The sequence below is a fragment of the Morone saxatilis genome, unplaced genomic scaffold, assembly GCF_004916995.1.
Source record: "Morone saxatilis isolate NCDOM2014 unplaced genomic scaffold, NCSU_SB_2.0 Contig4, whole genome shotgun sequence".
Lineage (NCBI taxonomy): Eukaryota > Metazoa > Chordata > Actinopteri > Moronidae > Morone > Morone saxatilis.
The window spans coordinates 12,555,155-12,568,550 of record NW_023339984.1 but is presented as its reverse complement, the minus strand read 5'-3'; the positions used below and the strand labels follow the sequence as shown (position 1 = coordinate 12,568,550).

Below are 13,396 nucleotides of genomic sequence, written 5' to 3'. Positions count from 1 at the left end.
AGAGAAAGAGAAAGAGAGAAAGAGAGAGAGAGAAAGAGAGAGAGAGAGAGAGTCAAGTAAAGATTTTGTGATTAGGAGAAAAAACAATGCCCCTCTTTCTCTCTCCCACAAACCTGGGAATAATCCGACTAACATAGGGAGAGAGCGGTGGGTCGAGAGGAAAATAATGGAGAGAGGGATTTATACAGAGGGGAAAAGGCTTTGGCTTGGCCTCACATTGCATATTGTAAAGTCCATTACAGCTCAATAAATAAAGGATTAATTTTATGAGTAACATGGATAAGTAATTCTCATAAGCACAATACAGTTGTGCTGGGTTTTCCTTGAGGGAGTCCTCTAATTGAAATCATTAGTTATTGCTCTGGTGATCTTAATCCCCTCACCTCTGCCAGATTGGCAATTTTTGCCTGTCGGGAAATAAAACTAAATCACCTTCTGGATTTCACTCCAAAATCTTCCAATAATACTAATACTAATACTTTGGAGGCTGTAGTAGGGACTTTCTTAAAGATTTATCGCCCAAACATGGAGGCCAACAGGGAAGCCCCAGAAGAATGACGAAACTCTAGGTTTGTAAAGAGCAGAAATCTTATCAAAATAAGCAGTTGGCATGGATTTGTCTGTGTGGTAGCAATGAATATGTTTGTTCATCTTCAGCACAATCATAGCTAGAGCTGCAATTATTAGTCGATCAACAGAAAATGAATCTGCTAAACTATTTAATAATCACTTAAGTCATTTCTCAAGCAAAAGCAGTCAAATATTTTATGTTGTCAGGTTTTCCAATATAATAATCTTCTGCTTTTCTCTGTTTCTTATCATTATAAACTGAATATCATTTTTTTTGGACTGTTGCTTCAACAAAACAATCATTCGGAAGGTGTCACCTCTGAATTTTTTGCTGTGGTATGATTTTTTTGGTTCCCAATGTCAAGAATGAACTTTCAATCTCTCTATTAACTGTAATAATAATGTCCATGCTCCTGTTTACCATAAATTATTCAATTTAATGGGATTGCTAGCCACAAAAACAATTAGTTCAGAAAATTAATTGCCAACCATTTTCACGATTGATTCCACCTTTCCAAGTCATTTATTAAGCAAAAAACAGCTTCTCAAATGTGAATGTGTGCTGCCTTTTCTGATTTATATAACTGAATATTGAATATCATTGGGTTTTGGGACAGCTGGTTGGACAAAACAAGCAATTCAAAGACTTTGGATCTGGATCTAAACAGCGAGAAATGAAATGAACAGCGAGAAATGCCCATCACTAGCTCCTAGATCAGATTCAGATTCTGAATCTGAATCTGAATCTGAATCTGATCTAGGAGCTAGTGATGGGCATTTCTCGCTGTTTTCTGACATTTTAGAATTAATGACAAAAAATCACCAACAGATTGATCGCTAATGAAAGTTGTAGCCCTATATAAGATCATCCATCAGGTTGTATGTCACTTATGTCCTGATACTGCTGCACACAGCACAATTCATGCTTTTTCAATTCATAATACCCATAGGCAGAAGCAAAATTTAAAAGCAGACTGGTCGGTAAGCGAGAGAAAGAACAACAGAAAGGCAGAGAGAGGGGATGATGTAGAGGTAGAGAAAAATTCATTAGAGAATCACCAGAGAGGAGTGTGGAAAGCCTCACAGAGGAGACAGGTAAAAAGAGAGACAGCGAGAGAGAGAGAGAGAGGGACGGAGACGAGACGGGGGGGGGGGGGAGAGGGCGGGAGGGAGGAGAGGGCGAGAGAGAGAAGGGAAAGAAGGAGCCACCTGCAGGGAAGTGCAACGCGCGCGGGGGCGAGGCGGGCGAGGGGCGAGGGGGAAGGAGGCGGGGCGGGGGCGGGAGGCCCCCGGGGGAGGGGAGCGGGGCGGGCGGGGCCGGAAAGGGGCGCGGGTGGGCGAGGAGGGAAAAGAGCCGGCCCGTGGCGGGGGGCCGGGGCGGGGGGGGGGGGCAGAGCGGTGGGGTGGGGGGGCGCCGGTTGGCGGAGGCGAGGAGAGATAAACCTAAAGCCCCTGCAGCTAGAGCTGCAATCGGCAGCTTCAGCCCCACACGACCCCTGGTTAAAGCAGTGTGCAGAGCAGAGCCTGCAACCAGCATGAAGAGAGAAAGAGAGGCCACAGTGAAGAGAACTGCAGAGAAAAACAATAATCATTCTGTGAGTGTAGCACCATGCATGTCCAGAGACTGTGAGCTGTTGCTGAAAAATTCATTTAGTTTGAATTTAATGCTGCAGACTTAGACAAAAAGAGGTTGAGAAAGACTCCAATGGTGGTGACCAAAAAATGGTATGGACATTTTTAAGTTAGTAAGCAATTTAAAGTATTTCTAGTTTACAAATCCATCGTGTGTTTGTTAGGGCTGACCTGAATGCTATGGAGCTATTGCTATCGATGTCCAAATCAGGATTCAAATGCTTTGTTTTGTTTCTCAAAGACAGGTTAAAACCTGATCCCTGTCCTCTTGAGTGGTGGAGACAAAATGAGGACTGTTATTCACGGCTGGCAACTGTAGTAGCGTGTTTGCTTTGCATCCTTGACTCATCAACACCTTTGGAGTGCATATCTTCCTCTTGTGAACTTTAGACATTGCCCAAAGTTGCCCTCGCTCACCTGAAATACCTTGTTTGGTTTAGGCAAAGGGGTGGTACCTGGGTAGAGCAGGCAGGAGGAGGGGGACTCATCCGCAATGATGATTGTTTTTGTGTTGAAAACCAAGTCTTAACATGACCACAAACCACAAAAGTAAACTGTAACGGAAGCAGAGAAGTGTGATAGAAACAGAGGGCAGCGTGACTCTAGAGAGAGACACTGTGGTGTGCTGCGATTTTATAACTGAAACTATGAGCAGGGCGCAAAACTTTTACTTTCTCTGACTGTTTTCACATCACATTTGAATTAAAATGTGAGATAAAGAATGAGACTAATGTATTCCTGGGTCATTCTGACTGAAGCTACGAAGCCCCAGAAATGGTAGTCTGGATAATCCAAACGACAGTAACGGCTCATTTCTAAAGAGGTACTATGTGTAACGCTGGAAGTTGGACACACCCCGAGAAAAAATAACAACTCAGCGTTCATCCAAAACAATGGTGCAATTCTTTCATCAACTTGAAGGGGAATACCACACATTTTATGAACTTGTACATCAAGTTCACCAAGACAATTCAGTCAGTATTTATGAACATAAAACACTCTTTACTAACAAGAAGCTGGAGATTCTTACATGTGAGATGTCACTGGGAGAAATAAAAATGACAATCCTCCATTCATTTCTAATCTGTGAGTTAAATTCTGGTTTACAGCTCTTGGCAATGCTGGAATATAACATTCATTTTGTTGTGACTCCAAATAGAAACCTTCTTAAGCATTATCTAACTTGAGTTACAGTCACAAGCAGGGTAAGCATAACTTGATAAACATACCAACGTTACTGAACTTTCAGAATTATTGTGGTATGTAAACCCTTCGGTCTGATCTCTGTCAGTGCCCTGAGTGTGCGGGTCAAAAAGGTAATTGAGGAAACCAATGCAGAATGTATCAAAGTGGTACAGCGGTAAAATATACAATAAATAAGATTTGGGGTAAACTTTAATGGCTTTTATGTTGCATTTTATGTAGCAGGAACAGCTAGCACAGAGTACACTGCACTTTTACAGTCACTAGAAGCGCATTCACAGCCATTTGTTCAAGTTTCCTTGTGGTGCTTGTGTAATAGTGAAGAAACAGCTCAGAGAGGCCAACCCCCCCGGTATGTATGTGTGTTTGCAAGTGAGTGGGATCAAGTCTGATTGTGCTTCTAAAACCGGTTTAACTGACTTCCACTCAAAGCTGGGAGAGGTTTGCTGCCTCTAATTTTCTATAAATGTCAGTATGTAAATCCGTTTCAAACTTGACTCCATGTCAGCATTGGCCTTGCAAGGTTCAGGGTGATTTGAAACAGTAGATGGCGTATTTTTCATAAATTTGGTAAGAATGTCAATATTAACATGAGCATTGATGCGCTTCATCACAGTACAGTTATATATTTTAGTTTACAGCACATAAAACTAGTTTAAGTGTGCAGTACAGTAGCTCTTTAACATAAAAATATTAATTAGTGCTGCTTTAAACTAAAGATAAATACCGGTATAGTCTTTTTTCAATTTCCATTGTTTCAATAAAGCAGTCTGGTTACTCAGAGTAATACAATTATAGTTAATAGTGAATGTAAACCTACTGAAAAAAGTTCATAAACACTTGCTTGGCTGCCCTGTGTCACGCAAATAATTTGAATTACAAAAAAGTGTGGCCTCGGCAGCAACACCTCTTTAACTAATCTCTGTAGCACTGACAGCTGCTCATTTCCAAGCAGCACTTCACGATCTTTATCAGACACGAGAACACAGACACTGAAAAATTAACAAGAATTTTGTGCCACGTGACCCCGCCTGCCACATGGACACACAAAGTTTTTGAAATTTAAATAACCTCCATCTAAACTGGTATTCATACAGCTGTTGTACACATGCCGCTTCCATCCCACACACTCCCACATCATCTTTGATCTGTCTGCGAGGATCGCCAACCCACCCCAGCCATTTCCATAGCAACACCACCACCCCCCTCGGCTCCACGATGAGCCACGACGCCGGGCTGACAGTATTCTGTGCCCACTCTCAAACACGCTTAAAGAGCTTTGAGAAACATGCACACACACACATAGAGGCGGCTCTGTAACTGTGAACAGCCAAGTTTGTAGTCCATCTACACACGCACGCAGCTTTTAAGCAAATCGATTTGGCTGTGAATTAGTTTCAAAGCTTGGAATGGCTTGGTTACAGTGAGCATGTACAGAACTTTCCTTTTGGGGTATTGGTATAACTGAGAAATAGCAGAAGAGGAGGGCTGACCTGAAAGCCTTCTGAATGTGTTTGGTGTCTGTTAAAGCAGATATACCATGTGTCTAGTGCACTTGTATATTCAAGCTGTGAAAGTCATATTTACATTTAAATTTGTTATTAAATCCACAGAAGAGAACGAGAGAATAAGGACGGCTGAATTCATTCTGTAATATTGATATAAACGATTCTAGGACATTTTCTACCTGCAGGCAGGAAATCTTTTAAAAAGCCACTCCAAAAACATGAGCTACTTGAAATACACTTGATTTTGTGCCAACCACTTAAACAGAAACAAATCCATGACTTGTTAGATAAATCTTGTGGTCGGTCGTCTGCCTGAGTGCACATCTTTTCTTGGACACTTAAATCCGTGCTTGTGAATTGCTTTCACATTAGACGCAATTATTCATCTGCAGACAATGTTCTCATTGTTGAAGTCTTTAGTGTCCTCATCCAACATCTAAAAACAAGACTGCAGCCAAGCAGCATCAGCACTCAGCACTAAAATGCTTTTTAGTGTATATAATGTTTACTATACTTACCACTCAAACTTTAGCGTGCTAACATCTGCTAAATATCCTTGAGGCTGAGAATTTGGTTAGAAAATGACCAAAGTAAATACAAACCAATGAGTATCTGTTCCAATTTTATGGCTATTCATCTAATAGTTTTTAATCAGAAACACAAATGTGAACCTCATGGTGACATTAGAGAATAAGTCATCAGGATTCATCCTCTGGGAACCATGAATGTCTGTAACAAAATCCATCAAGTAGATGTTGAACTATAATATAATTATGAACTGCTGGTGGCAAGTAAACAAAAAGTCAGAGGATCACCAAAGTCAATAGGATTCATCATCTGGGGATCACGAATGCCTGTACAACATTGTATGACAATCAATCCAATAGTTGTTGGGATATTTCTGTCTGGATGAAAACAGTAGAGAGGCATACCAACATTGCTATCCACTAGCATAGTTAAAACCTGCACAGTTTCACAAATAAAAAATGTCTTCAGGCGCCACTGAAGTCTCAAAAGGCTCCTGAAACTAAAACAATCTTCATGCCCAGGGCTAAAATCCAGCCAAGGCTTTTTGCTGCATAGTATTTCTCGTATTTCTCCTTATATTGTCACTGCTAATAATGGTGCAATGATGGATGGTGCATGTTCAACAATAACAATTTAAAGAAGCAATGAATAACTGCTTCTAGGACACGGTAGGATTAAAGAGCTGTAGAAAGAGAAAATCTCTCAGAAATAAATGAGATATGTTTTAATTGTGCAATTAGACATACAGTGTTTCATCTCTGCAACCCTTCATTAGCATTACGATCATCAACATCAATGTTAATTAACTCTCTACAGCTGAGACAAATTAATGGTCACTGTCAGATATTAGACACAGTAGTTTTTCCACATCCTCCTATTATTACAGGTTTTTTTTAAGTTTTGGAGCCTTTGGCACCTTCTGTTGCCGGTGTTTGGCTCCTAAGTTAAGCACCACCAGGGTTTAAGAGCTGGCAGTATAGAACAGATGAGAAGTTTGATATCATTGTTCTCTGCCTTTATAGCCGACAGAGGAGATTAACAGTGATGAGAAAAGACTTTAATCTTCTCCTGGATCTTTTGCAGATAAAAGCCTATCAATGTTCATAGAAACTGAGGGGACTGCTCCACTACATCAAAGAGTTACCTTCTAATATATCTACTACCCAGGGAAGTCAAGCCCCTAATTATGACCAATTACAAGACGTTCAGGGTCAGTGGGCTATACAGTTTGTGAGCAGGTAGTGTTGGTTTTTCAAAGGAGAACTGAACTTATTGAATATCTGCTTCACAAATGATTACTTTCATTGCAGTAATACGTGTGTTTACATTTTTAGTATTGTAGCTTGGTTTGGCCTGGGCTTTTATTTAGATTGAGTACCACTAGATTGAATAATCTGAAGATCAAATGACATAAACTTGTCCTAACTGCCCCTGTTTGCTTATATTAATACGTGTGTCCGGGGTTTATCCACAAAACTATTATTACACTGATAGGACAATTAACTTGGACTTGGATTAAGTTATCTGCTGTACAGAACATGGTGTCCATGAAGCAGATGGAGACTGAATAATGTCTGCAGGCTGGGCAGAAAACTACTGCAGACCATTTTTGATGAGCATGTGACGATGCCAGATCATTATCTTATACAGAAACGCCCCCAGTATTTCAGTGCAACTTCTTCAAACTAAATTCATTCATGCCAGATCATTATGTGATAGCAACATTTGCAAGTACAGCAACACATTTCTAAACTTGACAACAATTAGATTAACATCACAGTTTTGCAGCTCATCTAAAGTCATGACTTGAGCTGCAGATTAAGGACCCTCAATAACAGCTAAACTGTTTTCATAAAACATATTGATTATTAATACCAGTTAGTTCTCTTGATTTGGGAGAGACATTTATTTTTTTCAGTTTAGTATCTTACATAATCACCTTCAGTAATTAAAAAAACAAAACAAATGTGTCATAAAATTAATTATTATTTTGTCTATGTTACAACAATTCAACATATTGTATTTACGCCAAGTTAACTGTAAATTCATAAGCTAAATCTAAACTAGGCAGACTAAACTGGGAATAACTATCTTATTATTTGACTACTATCTTGCTATTCTTATAATTTAACACTCCAAATAAGATCATAATTTTAGTAATATCTTGACTTACATGATGGCACAACTTTGTCCAATGTTCAGTATTCACATGCTGCTTTTTAGACTCAAGCAGTCGGGTACAAACACAACCTCTGACTGTTACCATCACTCTTGGATTGACAATTCTGCCCTGTGATCACATCACACAGCTGACGGGAACAGAAAACAGAGTACAAAATTGATTTATCTCAACCTCCGTCTGTCGGCCATAAACATTAAGCCCTCCCTGCTCACAGCATGTTATATGTGGGCCAAATGTAAGATGTGACTGTGCTGTGATTGAAGATAACACTGATGGTAAGACGTTGGAGCAAGGTCGTCTCTGTTACTGAAATCACAAACACATAGGGATGGAAATTGAGAAACGCCAGGCCCCCGGCCTTATAAATCCTGGCATCCTGGAGCATTTTAAAACAATAACTCAACAGACTCATGCGTCTATGCTGAGTCGTGGTGGAAAAGAGAAGAAACAGCCCCATAGCTTGACTTCACTTCACACCAGCAATATGCTGAAACACTTTCTATGCAACAAGGGCTTAAATTACAGGCCTGTCATGTATTTGACACTCTACTCACAAGTGCAACTGACTGACGGATGGACATAAATATGATGGAAATCAGGATGATGCTGTGAGGCCCGCCAGACGACCGCGGGCCAGTGGTTGAGAGTTGGCTGTTCTACAGTGTGTTCAGAAGAGATGATAAAACATTTGTGTTGATGCCCAAAATCTGTGTAGGCCTACTTTTTTACGCAGAAAATTAAAAAAAGAATCAACAAGGGAATAGATAAAGAATCAGACGGATAAGCAGAATCTATAATGGCATTGGTATCAATAAAATCTCACCAATTTCCATCCCTACAAATAGTCACAAGACCTGAATTTCAAACAGAACCAACAGACTGATTTTGGGGGGTGTGTTTGGTAGAGATATAAACTTTAAGATAATAGTGGTGCAGTAATCGTCGTCATCGTCATTATTAGTCATTTCTACTAGTATATCTGTTGCTATTATTATTGCTGTGCATCTTTGTCTCTGTCCTCTCTCTTCTTCTTCTTCTTCTTCTTCTTTAATTGAATTAATTAAGAAAGAAGAACAAGAGTCTAAATGTTCAGTCACACGTAACCGTGGAGAATAATTAAACCTACAAGAAATGTTGTTATAAATGTGAAAATGTCTAACAGATCTTCTCGTCCACTGAAGCCATCCAGTGTCAGGCTATTACAAGGTTAAACGCACCTTGACCATGAAGTTGCCGTCATCCTCCGGAGTCACCATGACGACTGAGTCATGCAGCTTTTCGTCGAAGTGAACATGTGATGGGGCTCCGGCAGTGGGGGGTTCCTCTGAGAAGCGCACGCCTCCTGCCTTCGCACAACCTGAGTGAGAGGGAAGAGCTGCTGAAGGTCGGACATGTACACAAACATTCTCACTGGATCCTTTTAAAGTGGGAAAGGACGCATTAAACTGCATGTCCACTCCTTTCAGTGATATAGTGGAGGGCACAGCAGAGCACTTTACACAAGCAATCACTCAGAGCTGTACTGGTAGTCTGAATGCTCAGAGAGAAAAAGAGAGATCAAAGGCAAACAGAGAAAGCAAACACAAGACAATAAAACAGAAGAGTTGGAGGAGAGAGAAAAAGCCCAAAAATTGAAGAGGAGAAAAGAATAAAGAGAAATGTTGACAAAGTCTGAGACAAAGTAGATGATTTGGAGTATAAAATGGTAGAAAGATGATACCACACAGCCAATATATAGTGGTGTTTTGGTAATATTTTTATAAATACAAACAACTGTCTGATATGATGGAGTTTCCTCACTTAGCACAACTGCATAAAAGCTTTTTTGCTTTGCGATGGCTTGTTTAAATATTTACATATTGTATGTATGAGTATTGGCACCGGATACAGGCTACTGGTAGCTCTAGTAGATCTTAAACCCAAGAGATAAACGACAAAAAAAGATGGCCTTTTAAAGAAATTCATTCATGAAGGTGATCTTAGAGTGCTGGCAAATACAATGTGCAACCTTTTCAATAAAATTAGATTACAGAGTCCCCTGTGCCCGTCTCCATGGGATCTTAGTCAAAATAAAGGAGTTAAACAGGTTTAGGCTTACAAGCTAAACATATTATTCTCTATCCTATGACACAGAGACACACTGATATTTATTGTTCTCCTGCCCAGGCACTTATTCCCAGTGTAAGAGAATGGAAACTTCTTCTCAAAATAAAAAACCTCCTCCTCTCAAAGAAAAGAAAAACCAATAATTCTCTGTGACAACAAACAACTTGTCTGAATTTAGGCTCAAAGGGCTTTGGATCTCATTATAGAACATCAATTTCCCAGACCTTAAAGGAAAGTAAAACGTGTAGAGAAGCTAAAAACCAAGGAATAGATAAACAGTACAAAGAATATCTTGTACTTATCTGCTATATTTAAACAAACTTTTTAAATGTTTTTTAAATATTCTATTTACAGAACGTTTTCCTTTAGGAGCCACTGGGACTCATCCATCACTCACACCATTTCCCCTACAGACTCTTTGTGTGTGTGTGTGTTTGACTATGACATTACCATATCCATTTTCCCCCGTGTCTATTTCACTCACACTTCCTGGCCACCATGTGTCTTATTACCATCTTTCCAATTATTCTCAATTTATTCAAAAACTTCAAAAAGGTGCTTCAATCAGCAGTATGACCACCGTCCTTGAGCTTTGTTTTGTAGCCAATGTTACAAATTGCCAACTCTATCAAGTGCTGTGTGTGTGACAACGAAGGGTAAATATGTGTATCTAGCTCTAATTTTAAACACCTAATCACCTTCTGAAATAAAAATGCACTTAACTCTGAAAGTAGGTCTTTTGGCACTACTTCTCTGGCTTGTGTGTATTTGTGTCCAGACTCACAGGATGTGATAGCGAACACGCTGAACAGGTATCTGGATTCATCATTATTAATTCAGTAAGCTGGATGTGGGCTTAATTAACACTGACTACAAAACAAGGCTGGTGCACAGCAGTCAAGCTGCAGATGGAACACAATTACATATTCTCATTTAAAAGACAGCGATGACTGGATTAAATCATGGTGTTTAAGAAACTGAAGTTATTACTTTAAATATACACTGACTTGAGAGTTTTTTAATTATACCAACTTCATGCCTACTTCTCCAAAAACTTTTTCAAATAGTATTAATTAGAAATGTCAAACTTCAAATTCAAAGTCATACATAGTTTAAAAGCAAAGTTTTTACCTCCAATTTAAACTTTAATCAGGTATTCTTGCCAACCTTTCTTTCTTTTATGTATTTTTCCCAACAAAAAAATAAAGCTTTAAGTTGGGATATGCCCTTTCCTTTACTTCATATTTATTGGCAGAGGCATTTCTTCCTCTTCATATCTGGACCAGAAATATTCCTTGAAGTCAGAAAAACAGCAATTTTTTGCCAGAAAAGGATCATTTGACTTTCTCTGCCAACCCATGTCAGGCCAACATAAGATTAAACTGGTGCCATCTGTATTAATTATTAAGATTAAAAAAAGAAGAACCTGTTAATAATGTAACATTTATCCTGAAGATCAAACTGATAGCAACATAATGAATTTCTTATTCCAAAACAACAGCACATGAAGCCTGAACTTTTAAATTAAATTACACATCGCTGGAACAATCCTCGCTTACTCTAAATCCAATAACGGAGACATGGAAGGGATGTAAAACTCTTCAAATTATATTAAAGTTCATCATACCTCAATGTTTGAAAGTTTCAAGTACATTTTAGGTAATACTGAAGAGACAATTCTACGGTGTATAATTGCTCTAATGCATTTAATTGAATTCATATGTTAACATATGTCCGGCATTACATGAAGCACATGTCCGACTTGGATCCAGTTTCATTACACTTTTATACAGACTCATATTGGAGATTAGAAATCCTTGCTATCAGCAATCTGGGTCACAATAATGAGTTCAGGAGTTACATAATGTTCCATATGTGCAGGATCACTGTGTTGAAATAGAAATTGGAAATGAGTGTGGGGGATGTGTAAAATGTTGTTTAATATCTTAGGCTCTATATACAAAAGATATCCCAGAGCATCTTGCACTATTAACAATATATATGCGATGTAAAGTGCCCTAAAATACACTTTATGTCTTATTCCTGCTATCCTAGACAGCGCAATTTCCCAGGTCTCCACCAAATCCAGATAAAGGATAACACGAGTCAGGATAGGTCAATATCTGGAAATGAGTTTTCTTATCTGACTGTGTGTTTTCATGGAAAATTCATATATTCAAGGGGGAAATTATTAATAGGTGTTAAGATTTTGATGCTAAACGTTCTCTAGTTTCAGCTTCTTAAATGTGAGAATCTGCTGCTTATCTCTGTTTTATATTGTAATACATTTCATATGAACTATTAAAACAGTAATCTGAAAATGTCATCTCAGGCTCTGGGTTCCTGTTATCTATATTTTTATGATTGTTTAACATTTTTATCAACCAAAGGATTAACTGACTTATCAAAGAAACAGTCAAAAGATTCAGTGATAATGAAAATGACAGTTATTACTGAGGCTGAAAATATTACATTGTTACAGGATGGTATTTCTATCAGCTGCAATTTTAAAGTTATACAGTGATTATAATTTATATCTTGCATGCTGGAAAATGTTTTCCACAGCTCAACAATGTATTTTGCTTGCCACTGTTTTTGGCACCACCAAAATATTTGTGAGACACTGCTCTAATTGCAACAGTTAGACCGCAGCTCTCATACTGCACTTCAGAGACAAGCTGATCTAAAAGCACAGAACTACTCACATGGGCGCCCTTTTATTAGGTGCACTTGGTGCATTGGAAAGCACTAGTGTTACTTTCTGCACTCTCTACACCCGTTGCCTTCAGTGCACCTCACGTGAGCACCATCCTTGATGAATGGCACCATTAAAATAATAAAAAAAGCTCCATCCAACCAAAATTAAATTCTGTAGCAAAGTGGAAGGAATCAAATTTAAGAGCTTCTAACGCAAAGACCACGAGATGTTGTGATTTCCGCTGGCTCACAGTGAAAGATTAAGTGAAAGACACAAATTAAGGAAAAGGTGATAAATATGAGTTTCATTATTAAACTTGCTGAGTCTACTTTGCGCACAGTTTATGTCCCTTTGTGGTCAGCTGTGAGACAGTGGCTAAACCAAAAATCTAAAACATTTATCCTCCTAGTATGCATTCAATATCACACCAAATAAAAGTATTCACTAAGAATACGCAAGGGTGTATTTTTCTACCCAGAGTAGAAAGACTCTTCTGATGATTGGATCAAGAGACTTAAGCTGTAAGTTCATCATCAAATCACATGACGGGAGAAATTATTTAAGGTCACTACTCCTGCTATACGAGGCTTTATGCATGAAGTCTAGAATTTCATACAATAAGGCTCCATGACTGTAATTACGTTCACACACTGGGCTTAATATTGGCGGGCTTTTATAATATAAGCCAGTCTATCAGCAGTTAGATCTTAAAAGGGTACTTACTTATACCCTTTGGAGTTTGGAACATATAAAGAGATGTGGCTTTAATGTCTAAAACGAACTTTCTTTCCAAAGTGAGAAATTATCAGTTCAAGAAATGTGACAACTGTTAGGGCAAACCCATCAGTGGCATGAATGTAAGACTCAATATTCAGCTCTGCTAATTTATTGCTTCCTTGAAAGGTAGAAATGCCCCAAAGTGGAGAGATTGCTGCGATACTGTGATGTGTGTGCGCGTGTGCGTGTGTG

At 38.9% G+C, this 13,396-nt stretch overlaps 1 protein-coding gene across 1 annotated transcript in view; it reads right to left on the bottom strand.

The window, feature by feature from the left end:
- cunh20orf27 (chromosome unknown C20orf27 homolog) overlaps positions 1–13,396 on the bottom strand; it is a gene marked incomplete in the record, with an annotated part of 28,804 nt that overhangs the window by 8,023 nt on the left and 7,385 nt on the right. The window contains 1 exon segment of the mRNA XM_035675244.1: positions 8,841–8,980. Within this exon segment, the coding sequence (XP_035531137.1) occupies positions 8,841–8,980 (140 nt within the window).